The 17,477-nt window shown below is 42.4% G+C and overlaps 1 protein-coding gene across 1 annotated transcript; it reads left to right on the forward strand.

Moving 5' to 3' along the window:
- The first annotated feature begins 2,539 nt into the window (after positions 1 to 2,539).
- Positions 2,540 to 7,806, forward strand: LOC106572483 (transcriptional repressor scratch 1-like). Its single transcript, XM_014146707.2, has 2 exons — positions 2,540 to 3,064; positions 6,794 to 7,806. The coding sequence occupies exons 1-2, from the start codon at positions 2,923 to 2,925 to the stop codon at positions 7,609 to 7,611; spliced, it is 960 nt and encodes a 319-aa protein (XP_014002182.1). The 5' UTR covers positions 2,540 to 2,922; the 3' UTR covers positions 7,612 to 7,806.
- The last annotated feature ends 9,671 nt before the right edge of the window (positions 7,807 to 17,477 follow it).

Genomic DNA, 17,477 nt, shown 5'->3' on the forward strand with positions numbered 1-17,477 from the left:
GCAGTCATACTCCTACCTGGCTGGATGCCCACTCTAGCACGGCACTTGCGAGGGGCTGGAATCGCTCGCACCGGACTGTGCGTGCACATGGGCGAGATCGTGTGCACTTCCGCATAGACCGGCGCTCTTATGATCCGCTGCTCACCATAATAAGCACGGGAAGTTGGCTTAGGTCTATTACCTGACCTAGCCACTCTTCCCGTGTGCCCCCCCCCAATTTTTTTTATTGGGGCTGCCTCTCACACTTGCTAATCTGCGCGTATAATGCCTCGTAATGATGCCGCTCCGCCTTGGCTGCCTCTAGCTCCTCCTTAGGTCGCCGGTACTCCCCAGCATGGTGCCAAGGTCCTGCCCCGTCCAAAATTTCCTCCCATGTTCATAACTCCAAATCCCTCTGCTGCTCCTTCCTCCGCTGCTTGGTTCGTTGGTGGTGGGTAGTTCTGTCATGATTGTCGTAAAGATGGGACCAAGGCGCAGCGGGAATGTGTATGCTCATCTTCTTGTTTATTGAGAAGAAAACGAAACAAAAACACTTAATCAAAACAACAACGATGACGAAAAAAACAGTCCTGTGAGACATACAGCTACACATGGAACAACTACCCACAAAAACCCATGAAAAAACACCCCTACTAAATAGGACCTTCAATTAGAGGCAACAGGAAACAGCTGCCTCCAATTGAAGGTCAAACCAATAAACTAAGCATAGAAATAGATCAACTAGACACAGACATAGACATAGAAATAGACTAACATAGAACATTAAACAAACACCCCCTGCCACGTCCTGACCAAACTACAATAACAAATAACCTCTTTACTGGTCAGGACGTGACAAGTGTTTTCTCCATCTTTCTCCATTTCTGATTCTTGCTAGACTAGATAACTGAACTTGGCTGTAACAAGTTTCTTAGAGCATGTCCAAATTGTTGAAGCACGCAGCAGCACCCTTATAAAATTGTCACTTCCAATTTATGACTGTCAATTTAGCATGAAATTCATCCGTAGCCTTGCTACTGTATCACCGCAGCATGACAATTTTTCGCTGTATAATCCAGCAGTACCACAGCATTGTTGTGCATGGTTTTCCTGATTGATTATTGAGAATGATGAGAGTTCATATGCCTGATTGACATACAGTAAAAGACGTTTCAGTGTCCTACAAGTGAGCAATCAAGTCTTGTTATGTAAGATTCCTACAGTCTCCGATGTGTATTTGTCAGATACATTGACACCTTCTGGCAGAATTCTGACATGTACATCTGTTCAATATTTCTAAATAACAAATATTACAGAATATGTAGACTTCGGAGCATTTGCTGCCTGCTATGTTTTAATGTAATCAACCCAAATCAATCTAGAAATGACTTGACTAATTAGCAAATGTGAGTCTAATTTTACATTTCATTCTAATCAAAAATATGTAATTAATTAAACAGGCAATTAATTTTCATGCATAGCAGGGCACATCTGTGCCGCACCGTCAGGGAGATGCTAGAGAGTTTGCCAAAACGCTCCTATTGCGTCCATGGATAAGCAGATAAACAGTGCTGAAATCCCTGTTATGAAACTCTACAGTGTGTATGTGTCAGGGTTGGGGTGAATTCCATTTCATTTCCGCCAATTCAGGAAGTAAAGAAAAATGTAATTTTCAATTCAAACATTTTCTCATAGAGAATCATAGAAGAACATTTTAATTGGGGAATTGTACAGTACAGATGTCGGATCTTAATATAAATCATCCTGTTGCAAGAGACCTTGTAGAGTATTTGAGGTTTAAAAAGGCTTCTGAGGTTTGTAATTTCCATTTTGAAATTTCAGACTTGATTCACATAATAATTCACATTTCCTGTTGCTTCAGAATTATTTTCGTGCTATAGCAAACTGGCTCAAATTAAGATCCGACAACTGTATCTGTGTGTGCAGTGTGTTTAGTATAGTAAGATATGTCTGCTTTTGTCCCAGCCAGGGAGAGTTTTGAATAGTGAGGGGTAGTCTGAGGTAACAGAGAGGACATGATGAGGAGCAAGGCAGTTCCTGTAACAAGGAAAACATAAACTGTGCCACTTCATCTGAAAACAATAGACGACAGGACACTAAATGTGCTCTCCTCCACGTCTCCATTGTCTCAATCCACCTCTTGTACTCCTTCTGTAAGCATGGAGCATAAGTGGGAGTGAAAGAGTGGGGGAGGGAGGGGAGAGGGGCAGTGGTAGTAGTGGGGGCAGTGTGTGTGTGTGTGTGTGTGTGTGTGTGTGTGTGTGTGTGTGTGTGTGTGTGTGTGTGTGTGTGTTGGGGGGGAATGGGTGTGTTCTTTCTCCTCTGTCTGTGTGCGAATGAACGCACAGACGGTTCAGTGGTAATTTGATGTGTGTCCCCGGAGACATTTGATGGATTAAAGCTAAGCAGCTCCATTTCGCAGCACCACCTGATCTTCCACTGCCTGTGCCCCATATAAAGGCTGGAGAGAGAGCTGATCTCAGCTAGTCTGACAGTCTCTCTCTCTCTCTCTCTCTCTCTCTCTCTCTCTCTCTCTCTCTCTCACTCTCTCACTTTCTCCTCCCTCCTCCACGCTCTCTCTCTGTCTCTCTCTTTCTCTCTCTCTTCTCTTTCTCTCTGGTCCTTTAAGCCTGCTGCATCACAGGAGCTATCCAGTGCTGAACCAAATATTTTAATTGTATTTTTTGGAAAGCTGGGGGTGCCATAGAGAAACGCACAGCATTGTCGTCTGCCTTGTTCTCCACTGGTTTCCATTTTCATTCCTTCTCTTATGTCTTTTAGAGGTTGCATTTTCATTTAACACAAGGATTACTTCTACTGACAGCCTGCTCCAGCTCTGCCTGTTTGCTGATTTCTTTGGGGGTATTATCTTTTCTCTTCATGTGTGATTCTCAGTTCTGTGTGTTTTTTATTCTTTGAAACATGCCCCGTTCGTTTTTGGTGAAGAAAATCAAGCTTGATGATTTCTCTAATCACCATCACCACCTGGACGACTCGTTCACTCCTTTCACACGCTCCATCACTGACTCTGTGACCAGCTTGGGCGTTCGTCTCAGTGAGAATGGTGAGTTTGCATGCCTCTGCACAGCACAGCACACAGCACACAGCACACAGCACACAGCACACAGCACACAGCACACAGCACACAGAACACAGCACACAGAACACAGCACACACACGTCCTGCCTGCTGTTGTCTAGGGTGTGCTACTGTAGCACCACTGCTCTCTTTGGTTTAGTTGTTGATTCCAGAATAAGAATGCCCCATGACATCTATACAGTAAACACAGTTGGAATTATCTTTTGATTGTTTATTTGTAAGTGTTTCTTCAGCCCTTGACATGCCTGTTGTCTGCATGTTGTCTGGGAATTAATAACAGATGTTACATAAAGCCATCAGATTTTGCTCCCGTATCCCAAATAATCCTCTCCAGCACCACCAGCCCACCCCCATCGTGCTCCCAGACTTTTGTTTTTTGACTCTGATGAGAGGCAGACACAATTCAGGTCACAGCAGAGGATCGGCTTATGCAAATGGTGGAGCAAAACGTGCTTCTCGCCTGTAGACGTGTATCTATGAATTTGTATTGCGTGCACAAATGACGGTGTGCCTGAAACATGCAGGCTGTCACTCTTCAGTCTTTGTGCGATCTGAGAAATATATGAAAATGAAAGATAAGTGCTGGATGATACATTTGTCCTTAGCTGTTATTGTCCTTGAGTTTCCATCACAGTCCTCGCCCCCCTCTGCCCGCCTCCCTTCCCACCCAACCGGAGCATGCATGCACAGTCTCCCCACCCCCATCCCTCCGCTGCATCTTTCTCCTCCTTCCGGGCGTTTGAAAACTAGCAGGGGTGGAGTTTCATCCATGCAGGCCTATCGGCGTCACAAGAGATATCAACGCATTGTACAGTACTGCCGGGGGAGGGGGGTTAGCTGGGGTAGAGGGGGAGCGAGGAGGAGAGAAAGAAGGAGAAAAAGGAGTAAAAAATGCTTCGGGCAGCATTGACGTGGGGCCACGTGACTAGGGGTATACAGTAAACATAGAGGAAAGGGCCCATAGCTGCACAGTGGGCAACAGTAGGACTAGGCAGTATGCTAAGCCCCAGTCCAGTCAGAGCTAGAGAGAGACGTCCTTCACTTTCAGTCAGTCAGGTTTAAGCTCGCTCCCATTTTGTGGCCATATTTAGGATGCCAGATGTCTGTCTGTCTCTCTTTGTTATTTTGTCTTGGCAATAAGCAGATAGTTTTACAGTTCAGATCAACCTGTGAACATAAAATGCTCACTTGTTATTCAAGCACATCACATAATACTATTATCCAGTGATTTTAGATTAGGAGCAGCAGCAACTGAGAACAAAAGCACATGTTTGAACAGTGTAGTTGTTCTTCACAAATTATGGCTGCAGTTTCACTAAATATATATATTTTTTATGATAGAGTATGAGGATAAATTAACTTATTTTTTATTTACATTTTATAAACACAAATGCAAACGGTTATGATAAAGTTATTGAGCCAGATTCATTGCAAAAAACATTACTTCTTTGAATAAATTATGTGGTTGAAATTTCATCCTTAATAAAGCTGTTAGTCTCAGTCTCTACTGTTCTGTCATTGGTAAACACTACTCCTCTTCTGTTGAGAAAGAAATAAGCATTTTGATGGGAAATATATATATATATATATATAATGGATTACTGCATTAGTACCAACGATTATCATTGTATGCAGACAAAATAACCCTTCTTGTCTTTTCAATGAAATCCCAGAGAAATGACAACATTGTTGAAATGCCTGGCATCAGCGCTTTTCCCCTTGTGGAGACATTTGACTTGAAGTGTCTGTCGAACAACAAAGAAGGAGGGTGGGAGAGGGAGTCCATTAATAACATGCTCGCTTTGCATTAGAGGAATGAGTCGCTATACAGTAAAGGTTAATACAGCATTAGTTCAGCCACAAATAATGAACTCTCTGTCTGACCTTAAGTAATTAAAACCTGTTACACATGTGTAATTAATCAGGGGAATAAAAAACAAGATGTCCATATGTTTCAATAACAATCTGTTGCTGTATACAGTATGTTTGGCTATTTTCCTGTGCTCTCTTTACGGTACTGTATATTCAATGAGATAGTGTTTTATTTTAGATGTTCAAAGAAAAAGAAACAAGGGTGTGCTATTAGACTTGAAATAGCCTATGAAGTAAGAATTACCATTACCTTAAGAAGTTATATCAGGAGAGGAAGATATATCATGAGTTGTTAGCTATATAGGCTAGTCAACAAAGGGGTGGTGCTTTTGACCAAATAGCACCCTTGCCTTCCAATAAGATCCCAGTCTCCCAGTCCTATAGTATTATGGTAATGTATTTGACAAGGAATGGTCTCTGAGTGAGAACCCTTGGGAATGGAGACAGCATTCTAAGAGAGCACTTAAAAATTGATTTTCTAATGACCTGATTCCTAAAGGCACTTCAGCGAGCTTAACACTATAGCCACTTTGTTCTGCTGGTAATCCTGTGTATCACGTTTCAGCTTAACCTTTCCATCACTGAACCATGTTCAGTAGGCTATCGTTGTATTGTCTTCTCCAGTCACTTTACTCCTTGCCCTGCATTATTTCTGTCTTATTTCCCCACACGCAGTGTGTTCCAACAGCTGTACTATTTTACCGATGAAGGCCTATTGATCAGCAAGAAACTTTGAATTTCATTAAAAACCAGTCAATAGTTAATTTCCACCACTTGCTGCACACAGTGCTTAGGAATCTGCCTTTTCTTCTTCTTCAGGATTCACACCACATATTAGAATTGGAATCATATGTTTGTCCTATATGTTAGCAAGCTGTTAAAGTGGAACATGTTTAGATAAATGCATACAAGTGTGTAGATGTACTGGGCTAATGTTGGTAAATATTCAGTGTTGTTTAGTTCTTTACAGCTGCATGCCAGGAAACCTTTTAGCTCCACTTGGCTGCCTCACAATATAAGGAGACATTAAAGATTGCCAAGACAATAAAATGACCTGTCTGTAATATAACATCAGTCAATAATCCAGTGAGCCAAATTGGAAATATCCTGGAAGTGCTACTCTTTTGAGAGAAATTAATATTTAAGGTGGTATCCAAGCTACTAGAAAGAATAAAGCGCTCCAAAAACAATTCAAGTGCTTTCTAGAATTTAAAAAAATGTGTTTTTCAGTTTTAATGGCCTCTCCTGATGATTTATCATCCCCAAATACTGTAGTCCTCTGGACAGTCACCCCAGACCATAGACAGTGTGTTCTGCCTGATGGGCCCAGCGTGTTTAGGCTTAATTGGGCAAACAAAACAAAGATATAGACCTTCAGTCACAGATGATTGACAAACAGTACCTTGGAGTGAGGAAGTCACTGGGAGAAAGAAACGGTGACTAATCAATGAGACCACTTCAAGTAATAAGAGGGGCCTTCTTTCATAGGTGTCTTTAATGAGCAGTTTTCTGCGTTTAGCAGCCACCACTCGTCTGTGCTGTAACTGTGTAATAAAGGTGAATGCTGTGAATAGTGGTCTGCAGCATCACAGTCCTGTGATAAATGCTGTGTGATTTGGGGAGCAATTTGTTTTTTTTATGTGTGTATTCTATTGTTTAATAATTTACAAGAGGCAACCATCCATGATAATCATATAATCACGTCACAATGCACTTCTCCACCACCACAACACTCAGCCTACTGTAGACTAACTCTCACTGTCACTGTCTGTGTGTGTGTGTGTTTTCCCTTAATGTAACTATTATTGTATGTTTTCTCCAGGCTACATCCAGGATTACATCACACCATCTGTATATCAGGGGGAGACGAAGATGGAGCTCAAGATGGCGTCGCCCGTCTCTGACCCTCTGTACACCCAGGTGAGCAGCAGGGGTGAGGAGTACTGTGACCCTGACCTGGAACACCCCGACAGCCCCCAGTCCGGCATGACGGCCAGCGGATTCTACAGTGGCGAGGCGGAGGCCCTGACCGAGGGCTACACCATGGATGCCTTCTTCATCTCCGACGGGCGCTCGCGGCGGAAGGGAGATGGTGATGGCCGTAAGGGAGGTCGTTCTGGTGCTTCTAATGCTGATGCCACAGAGGAGAGGGAGGCAGGGGCCACCGGGACAGCCCGTCACACTTGCAACGAGTGCGGCAAGACGTACGCCACCTCGTCCAACCTCAGCAGGCACAAACAGACACACCGTAGCCTGGATAGCAAGATGGCACGCCAGTGTCCCACCTGCGACAAAGTGTATGTGTCCATGCCGGCACTGGCAATGCACATCCTCACCCACAACCTAAAGCACAAGTGTGACGTGTGCAACAAGGCTTTCAGCCGGCCCTGGCTCCTGCAGGGCCACATGCGCTCGCACACCGGGGAGAAACCGTTCGCCTGCGCCCACTGCGGCAAAGCCTTTGCTGACCGCTCAAACCTCCGCGCCCACATGCAAACCCACTCTGCCTTCAAGCACTACCGATGTAAGCGCTGCAATAAGACCTTCGCCCTCAAGTCCTACCTGAACAAGCACTATGAATCAGCCTGCTTCAAGGGTTCCGGGGACGAAGATGATGACGAGTCCTGCTCTGAGAACTAGTTGCCGGAACCAGAAGGAAGGAAGCAAAATTTGGAATCCTATATTGTAGGTTCTACAACCAATAACCCCCTTCACTCTGCCCTCCATGCCTTTTTCTTCCTTTTTTTAGAAAGCAATATTTTCACTGAGATTACGTGAAGAAAACTGTTCTGATTATGGCAAAGACAATTTCAAAAGATGCTGGATCCCCCCCCCTCCCCCTGCACAGTAGCTAATCATCCACAGATACTTACAATCAAAACAACAATTCTCCAAATAAATACTCTAGTTTTTAGCTCACACACAAACACACGCATATGCACACATGCTCACACACGTTCACACATGCACACACAATTATATATGAGGCCTGGCATGTGATTTTTTATCAATGACTATAATGATATTGATATCAATAGTAATACTATTTAGATTCCTGATATTTTATAGAAAATAGTACAGGGAAAATGAAGAAGAAAAAAAACATAAAAAAGGACTGTAACAGTTTTCTTTTGTTTTTTAGAGACAAAAATGACCTCTTGTATTTTTATGCTGCTTTTTATTTGCTAAGAATTTAATTCTTTTGCAACTGCCAACATTCACTTTTTATGAAAATGAGTACTATGACAGTATTTGCATAAAAGGGAAATCATTTTAAAGTTTAAAAAGTACCCTTTTTGTCACACATATGTTTTTAATTCAATGGGTGTTATTTTTCTATTGTCCGACTGAATTTGTTATACATTTTGGTGCCAATTCCTCCTTGATTTTTGAAAGCAAAGCATCTTTGTAACTGTGGGTATTCAGAAAACTTCCAGCAAAACTCATTGAACAAACCTAAAGGCAAACTACATCAGCTGAGTTCAATAGGATCATGAACCAGGGTCACTGTCAGTTCCATCAGAGCAGTTGTTTTGAGTTCTTATGGAGACCTGTTGAACAGGTTGTGGAATCACAAGATACCGGCAGCACTCAAAGTACACTCTCTTCATCATACTGGTAACTACAGTTTAACAATAACAACACTGGGAGCCAAACCAAATGTATCGATCCGTTGTTATAGGTGCCATGTGCATTGTGCAGTAACCTGTCTATAGCAATGGAAACCATCCCTGTTCTTCCTCCACCACGGTGGCTTGCATGAACTTTGCCACTCTGTGGTGTTTCCCTCAGTCGTAATAAGCAATGTTCATTACACTCTCTGAGGTGCTCTCCCTCTTCTTTTACTGGTATTACCTCAAAAAGGAAAATATATGATCTCATGACATGCACCCTCAGTTACAAAGGAATGTTTTATTTTATTTTATATATGTTGCTGAAAGCTCTTTCTACCATTAGATGTATAGCATCCTACTACCTTGTAAATGGTGTATTTATTGATCTATTTATGTAAGTATTTATTTGTCAATTTATTAATGTATTTGTTTTTCATATGTTTCTAAATGTATTCATCTACTAATTTATTAATTTATGCCATTACAGTATTTGTCTATTCACGTGTTGAAATATGACTTTCCATTGACCTTGTAAGATGCTGCTGATCTTCAAAGAAAATGTTTATATGCATGAAACTGTAGAGAGTCCATGGGACTTAGTTTTTTAAAGAGGAACAATGTCTAGTATCAGCCATAACTTCAAACAAATGATGAATGCAGATTATATTTGTTTCACAGCAATAATAACTTCACTGGTACAGCAATTGACATGTATAATAATAATCAAAACTGTCCTGTTTGCAGTCGATTTAGGGCATTAAATTGAAACAGATGAAGAAGAAACGTTAATAAATCCTCCATCTTGTTGTTTCCCAAAGGTAGAGTCCACTCTACTGCCTCCCTCCACATATTGGCTGAAGATTGACCCTTGAAGGGTTGATGATCATGTCATGCAATGCTGTCCAAAGATAGCAAACCTTACTATTATGCTTTATTAGAAATCCCATGAAATCTAACATTTTCCACATAGAACATCAAACACTCCTTATTCAACCCTCTGAATAAGACAGGGGGAATCAGTTATTTTCAAACAGATACACATTCTATTCTACCAGCTGGCTTGTCTTCCACAACTCACAGAGCTGTATTTTAGAATCCTGACAGGTTGAGTTAGTTGGAAGGAGGACCGAGGAGCCCCAATCATCATGCCAGAGGAGATAATGGCAATGGGAAGGCTTTTTCCCAGGTGGATTAGCCAGGCGATAATAATAGCAATGCAGTAATTATAAAACAGTGTCGACAGCAATTGCTCTCCCGATTACCCTGCCAGAGCTTTGCTGCAAGCCATTAAATCCCTGTAAAAGGGAAAAGTTGGGAATCAAGAGATTGGCAGATTTATCTGTAAGACAGTGTTTTCCTTATAACGTAGACTAGGAGAGCTTTGGACTGGTTTATGTATCCTGGTTTAACAGTGAAAGGGGAATATGCACTGAGAAGACCTTTGAAGTTAAATGAAAATGTGAATGTTTTCCAAAATCTCCCACAGTATATAGAAAACAGAAATTGCACAATAAATTTAAAACAACACTTCCCATAACAGAAAATTGCCACTTGGTTGGAAGTCTGAAAACAACCGGTGTTAGTCAGTGTGATACAGAGTGCTTTCCATTTAGCTCATCTGTCATGATAAGGATTTTCTTTACAATCACAGTTGCTTCCAAAATTAATCTGTTTGGCAGATCGCTCTACGTTGAATCCATGTGTTTTTTAGGATTAGAGATTTGAAATGATGGGGTGTCTATCGGCGAGATAATGATATCTATGAAAAATATGTCATTATAATTAATGTGTCAATAAAATTGATGTTCTTCTATTAATTGACAAGAGAAGGCTTTATACAAAATCCTTTATTCATGTAAATCTCTTCATGACACAAAGACTGATGTTATTGTTGTAAAATAATAATACACCATCCTTACCCCTCTCCCTCTCTAACTGGTTTTGATGAGATGTGTGGTTTAGTGGTGTGTGAGATGGTTCGACTGGGATTGGTAGAGGCTGTAGCGTGTGGGAGGATAACAGGTGTTTGCAGACAGACTGCAGATAGGGAGAGTAATTGAGTTGGTGAGCGACCTCCAAGGGGAAGGTCGAGCACCAGCAGACAAATGCACTGTCAGCTATTTGCATATTCTAAATGGATGACACAATCACAGTAATGGTGAGTTCTCCTTTAAAAACCTGTAGAGAATAAACTGAGTCTTCCTTCTATCGTTCCATCCTTCTCTTCTTTTTTACCACTTCCACTCCCCTATACAATGACTCCAGCCTCTATATTAATCTCTTTCATTCTAAAGATGTAGTCTTGGTTCATGATAGGCTTGGCGAACATACTGGACTCATTGTGAAAAAAATCCCTGTCTCCAAAACAACGTGTGGAATATTTGTGTAGCCTACAGGTATTTTGAGTTCAGAAGGAACTGGGTGTTTTTTCCCAAAATTATTTTGTAGTTTATCCTCCTACTTGATGGAGGGATCCATGTTTGTTCTGAGCAATATGACAACCAAACTGTACTGTCTGTCCAATACAGATATTGATTTGATTGCAAAATCAAACTTATAGGCTGAGTTTAAACAGGCAGCCCAATTCTGATCTTTTTTTCACTCGCTCTGAAAAAGATCTGATGTGAAAATATCTGATGTGATTGGTCAAAAGACCAATTAGTGGAAGAAATATCAGAATTGGGCTGCCTGTGTAAATGCAGTCATATTGTCCCAAAATGAATAGAAACACTAAATGCAGAAAAGTAAGTGAAAATTTGTTCTGAACGGTTGTTCTGAGTTTGAGAAGGGAAAACATTGTTCCTCTTTGACAATTTTGTAAATATATTTGTACATACTGTATATCACAGCAATAATATGACAATGCATGTGGACATTTACTTGTTTGCTCTCTTTGCTTATGTTGTCTTTTGTAAAGAAGACAAATACAGGTACCAACTGCAGTGTGAGTTGGAATGTGAATCAGGAAAAGTCCTAATTAAAAGCTATCTGTCATAGGTTACCAACAACACTCCACTGCTCTGTGCACTCTGACTGGGAGATTTGTCCATGTTCTTATTCTTTTATATTTATTTCAATTTTATTGATGTGCCCGGCTTGGCTGCGCAACGATGAAAAGTGCCAAAAAGTATGATTTCCATAACAAAAGCCTTCAACATATGATGGGTCGCTTGAAACCTTCCATATGATCCTCAAAACAATGATTCAGTTTTACCACTTTATTTCAAACTCTATCTTTTTTTTGTCTTTACTATTTTCAACGAAGTGTGAAGAAATTTAAGCCATGGTTTCTGAGGGGTGTTTTGGTTGATTTTATTCTGCTACAATTAATAATGATGATAACAATAATGGTGATAAAGATAATAAAAACAATAGCACAAGTCATATATAGCTCCGTTTTTTATTTCCTTGATTATTCCTCTGTGAGCAATCAGACAACCTATTCATTTCATACATTCTTTCAACAAGCTGTATATTGCTGCATCTTCTCTAATACTGACTAATTTGAATTACGCTATAATATCAATAACAGATATGACAGATTATTTGTTTCAATAAATTATTTCAGACTGATCCACCATGTCCACATCAAATCAATGGTGTTAAACAGAATTTCAGTGAAATTCATTTAGAGACCAATAGGATTGCAATGCTACAAACATACAGTATCTGTCAAAATCTGTTTAATTTTTATAATGAGAAATATGACCATTATTCTATTCTAGTGCCCATATCAACTGACAGACAAAACAGGACCAATATAGAAGCCCTGGTGATAGCAATACATTTCTGTGTAAGAGTTAGTGAAATATACGGTAATATTAAAAGCAAAAGCATCTGTTCCAGAGCTATTAAGCCATTCTTGATCATAACATTTTAATGGAACATTGATTTTATGCCGGATCTCATCTTTCACCAGTGACTCAAAAGCCAGAGAGAAAAATATGGAACAAAATAAAAATGAATCATGGCAGAGAATGGGGATTATTTTTCTGGGTTTTTCTTGATTGGTTTCCAGGGAATATACACACTTGAATTGGTGGTGGTGGTAGTGTCCTTCAGTGTCCTACAACAGCAATGAAACAGTATAATGAGACAGACAGAACAGTGGGCTGGGTAGGGAACGGGAGGTGGACAGATGCTTTGTAGTACATTAATTCAGAGAAATCTTTCTCCACTCAAGGGACAACTGGGACGATGCATCATATGTAAAGGTGTATGCTGCGACAGCAGTAAACTGTAGCCCCTCATTAGCAATACTTCAGAAAGGAAATTATGTACTTCTTTACATATTTATGTGTGTTTACGTGCTGTTCTCAGTAAAAAACCAAGCTCTAAGTGTTTCTAAATTCAACATTTATTTATCTAGGGGCGGCAGGTAGCCTTGGGCTGGTAACCGAAAGGTTGCTAGATCGAATCCCCGAGCTGACAAGGTAAAAATCTGTCGTTCTGCCCCTGAATAAGGCAGTTATCCCACTGTTCCTAGGCCGTCATTGTAAATAACAATTTGCTCTTAACTGACTTGTCTAGTTAAATAAAAAAATATCTTCAATATTTCAGTTCATTCCACAGTGACATGTTCTTAGATCTTATATTTAATTGAAAACATTGACACATCCAAAAAACTGACAGAAGCCCTGATTTCTAAAGTAATGACATACATATACAAAGATTGTTGTAGCAGATGTGTCACATCTGCTCCTGCCATGCCCTCTAGTGCTCATCCAGTGTCTCCTTGACCTGCCGCCACTCCCCCAGTGCTCTCTCCCTCTCTCTCTGTGTGTGATTGTGTGGGCGGAGACAGGTGTGCTGGAGTCAGAGCAGATCCCCACCAGCTGCAACCTGTTCCATAATCAAGACCTCTACAAATACTCAGTCCTGCCACTTCCACACTGCCAGATCGTAATCTCTGCTCAATCAGTCCATGTTTCTAGCCGGTTGTTCCTGTTGTGCCTGTTTTCCCTTGCCTGACACTGTTTTCCTCTCCCAATGCTCTCAATGGACAGCTTCTCGCCAGTGTCAGTGAGAGAACCATGCCAGTCATCCTGCATCTCTCTGGGAATCCCCAGGAAAGGATCAGTCTCCACATAATCGACTGCCCTCGCTCTCCCCTGATTCTTGGCCATATTTGGTTAAAGCTGCACAACCCACAGATCGACTGGACCGCTGGATGGGTAACCACTTGGAGTACATTTTGTCACACTAATTGTCTACATTCTGCCCTTCCCCCTGCCTTGTCTGTGCCCCAGTCCATTCCAGAATACCCGGACCTGTCATCAGTTCCTCCAGAGTATCACGATCTAGCTCCTGTGCTCAGCAAGCACCACACCCTGTCTCTGCTACTTCATTGGCCGTACAACTGCGCTATTGATCTCCAGCCTGGAGCTCCTCTCCCCTGTAGCTGGTTGTAAAACTTCTCTCGCCCTGTGCAAGAGGCTATGGAGAGGTACATCCAGGATTCCCTGCCTGCAGGACATGTCAGGCCTTCTTCATCTCTGGGAAGGGGCTGGTTTTTTCTTTGTCAAGAAAAAAGATGGGTCACTAAGGCCGTGCATAGACTTCGGTGGGCTGAATAGTATCGTGACATTCCAATTTTTTCTAAGGACCTTGAGGCTCACCAGCAACACGTTCACCAAGTTCTCCAATGGCTGTTGGAGAATAAGCTTTTTGTTAAGGCTGAAAAATGTGAGTTTCATGCTTTCTCTGTGTCCTTCCTGGGTTACATTATTGCACAAGGACAGTTACGGATGGACCCTGCCAAGGTCAGGGCAGTCACAGTGGTCTATGCCCTCGAATCTGAAGCAGCTGCAGAGTTTCCTGGGGTTTGACCATTTTTACAGACATTTCATCCGTAACTATAGCCGTTTGGCAGCCCCTGTCACCACCTCCACTCCGTTCCACTGGTCCCCAGAGGCAGCGTTCCGGGAACTCAAGTGCTGCTTCACTTCCGCTCCGATCCTCACCCAGACAGACCCAGAACTCCAGTTCGTCGTCGAGGTGGATGCCTCCGACACTGGTGTTGGTGCTGTTCTGTTTCAATGTTCCCCCTTTGATCAGAAGGTCCACCCATGTGCCTTCTTGTCCCGTAAGCTCTCACCTGCAGAAAGACATTTCCACATAGGTACCCGAGAACTTCTGGCTGTGAAGCTGGCTCTTGAGGAGTGGTTTCACTGGTTGGAGGTCTCGGTTCTCCCCTTCATTGTGTGGACGGATCACAAATACCTGTCCTACATCCAGACCGTCAAACGTCTGAACTCAGGGCAGGCCAGGTGGGCATTGTTTGGAAGATTCAATTTCACACTCACTTATCGCCCCGGATCTAAGAATACCAAGCCTGACACCCTCTCCCATTAGTTCACCGCCGACAACGCAAGTTCCGAGCCAGAGACCATTATGCCATCCACCTGCATCCTTGCCGCTGTCTCCTGGGAGATCGAATCCCGCATTAGCCAGGCTCAACAGAACCAGCCTGACTCAGGTAACGGTCCTAGAAAGGCTCTGTTTGTTCCAGATTCAGTTCGCTCTGAAATTCTTCAGTGGGCCCGTTCTACTCACCTCACCTGTCACCCTGGCATGAACCAGACTGTCACCTTCCTGCGTCAGCGCTTTTGGTGGCCCACCATGGAAAGAGACGTCCGGGAGTTTGTCTCAGCTTGCTCGGTCTGTGCCCAGAACAAAACCTCCACCAAACCCACTTCTGGTCTGCTTCGCCCTCTTCCTATACCCAGTCGCCCCTGGTCACACATAGCTCTGGACTTCATCACTGACCTTCCTCCATCTAACGGTAACTCAGTCATCCTCACCATTATTGACAGATTGTCCAAAGCGGCTCACTTCATTCCCCTCCAAGCTTCCATCATCCAAGGAGACTTCGGACCTGCTGGTATCCCATGTGTTTCGACTGTATGGCATTCCCACTGACATTGTTTCCGACAGGGGACCCCAGTTTACATCCCAGGTATGGAAAACCTTCTGTTCAACACTTGGTATTAATGTTAGTCTTTCATCTGGATATCATCCCCAGACCAACGGCCAGATCGAACAGGTCAACCAGTAGATGGAGACTGCCCTACTCTGTGTGATTTCAGCTAACCCTTCCTCTTGGAGTGCTCAGCTACCCTGGGTGGAATATACCCACAACACCCTCATCAATGCCTCGTCAGGTATGTCACCCTTCGAGTGTGCTCTGGGCTATCAACCTCCCTTGTTCCCTGCACAAGAGGTCGAGGTAGTGGTGCCCTTAGTACATGACCACATGTGCCGTTGTCATTGCACCTGCAGGAGGGCCCGGCCTGCCCTTCACCGTGCCGCCGCCAGGACCCAATCCCAAGCTAACCGTCACCGTGCCTCAGTTCCAGTCTACACTCCAGGCCAAAGGGTATGGCTCTCTTCAAAGGACTTGCCTTTGAAAGTGGTTTCCAGGAAACTTGCCCCCCGATTCATTGGTGCCTTTGAGATTGATCGTGTCATTAACCCCTCTGCTGTGCACCTGAAACTCCCAGACTCCCTTAAAACCTCTTACATCTAGACGTTCCGCTAGCGGAACACCTGCTCCAATATCCAATGATAGGCGTGGCGCGAATTACAAATTCCTCAAAAATACAAAAACTTCAATTTTTCAAACATATGACTATTTTACACCATTTTAAAGACAAGACTCTCCTTTATCCAACCACACTGTCCGATTTCAAAAAGGCTTTACAGCGAAAGCAAAACATTAGATTATGTCAGCAGAGTACCCAGCCAGAAATAATCAGACACCCATTTTTCAAGCTAGCATATAATGTCACAAAAAACAAAACCACAGCTAAATGCAGCACTAACCTTTGATGATCTTCATCATATGACAACCCTAGGACATTATGTTATACAATACATGCATGTTTTGTTCAATCAAGTTCATATTTATATCAAAAACCAGCTTTTTACATTAGCATGTGACGTTCAGAACTAGCATTCCAATCGCAAACTTCCGGTGAATTTACTAAATTACTCACAATAAATGTTCACAAAAAACATAACAATTATTTTAAGAATTATAGATACAGAACTCCTTTATGCACTCGCTATGTCCGATTTTAAAATAGCTTTTCGGTGAAAGCACATTTTGCAATATTCTGAGTAGATAGCCCAGCATCACAGGGCTAGCTATTTAGACACCCACCAAGTTTAGCCCTCACCAAAGTCAGATTTACTATAAGAAAAATGTTATTACCTTTGCTGTTCTTCGTCAGAATGCACTCCCAGGACTTCTACTTCAATAACAAATGTTGGTTTGGTTCAAAATAATCCATAGTTATATCCAAATAGCGGCGTTTTGTTCGTGCGTTCAAGACACTATCCAAGGGTGACGAAGGGTTACGCGCCCGACGCGTTTCGTGACAAATTTTTTTTGAAATATTCCATTACCGTACTTCGAAGCATGTCAACCGCTGTTTAAAATCAATTTTTATGCTATTTTTCTCGTAAAAAAGCGATAATATTCCGACCGGGAGTCGTTGTTTACGTTCAAAGATGAAAGAATAAAAACATGGGGTCGCCTCGTGGACGCGCCTCAGTCTCATAGTACTCTGACCGACCACTATCCAAATGCGCTAATGTTTTTCAGCCAGGGCCTGCAAAGCCACGATTCAGCTTTTTGCCGCCTTCTGAGAGCCTATGGGAGCCGTAGGAAGTGTCACGTAACAGCAGAGATCCCTTGTTTTGGATAGAGATGATCAAGAAGGCCAAGAAATGGTCAGACAGGGTACTTCCTGTACAGAATCTTCTCAGATTTTGGCCTGCCAAATGAGTTCTGTTATACTCACAGACACCATTCAAACAGTTTTAGAAACTTTGGAGTGTTTTCTATCCAAAGCCAATAATTATATGCATATTCTAGTTTCTGGGCAG

Source organism: Salmo salar, chromosome ssa15 (assembly GCF_905237065.1).
Source record: "Salmo salar chromosome ssa15, Ssal_v3.1, whole genome shotgun sequence".
Classification (NCBI taxonomy): Eukaryota; Metazoa; Chordata; class Actinopteri; order Salmoniformes; family Salmonidae; genus Salmo; species Salmo salar.

Excerpts from the sequence above, each read along its gene's own strand:
- LOC106572483 (XM_014146707.2), top strand. The coding sequence starts at position 2,923 with ATGCCCCGTTCGTTTTTGGTGAAGAAAATCAAGCTTGATGATTTCTCT. Across the intron at positions 3,065-6,793 it reads CGTTCGTCTCAGTGAGAATG|GCTACATCCAGGATTACATC; the intron begins GTGAGTTTGCAT and ends TGTTTTCTCCAG.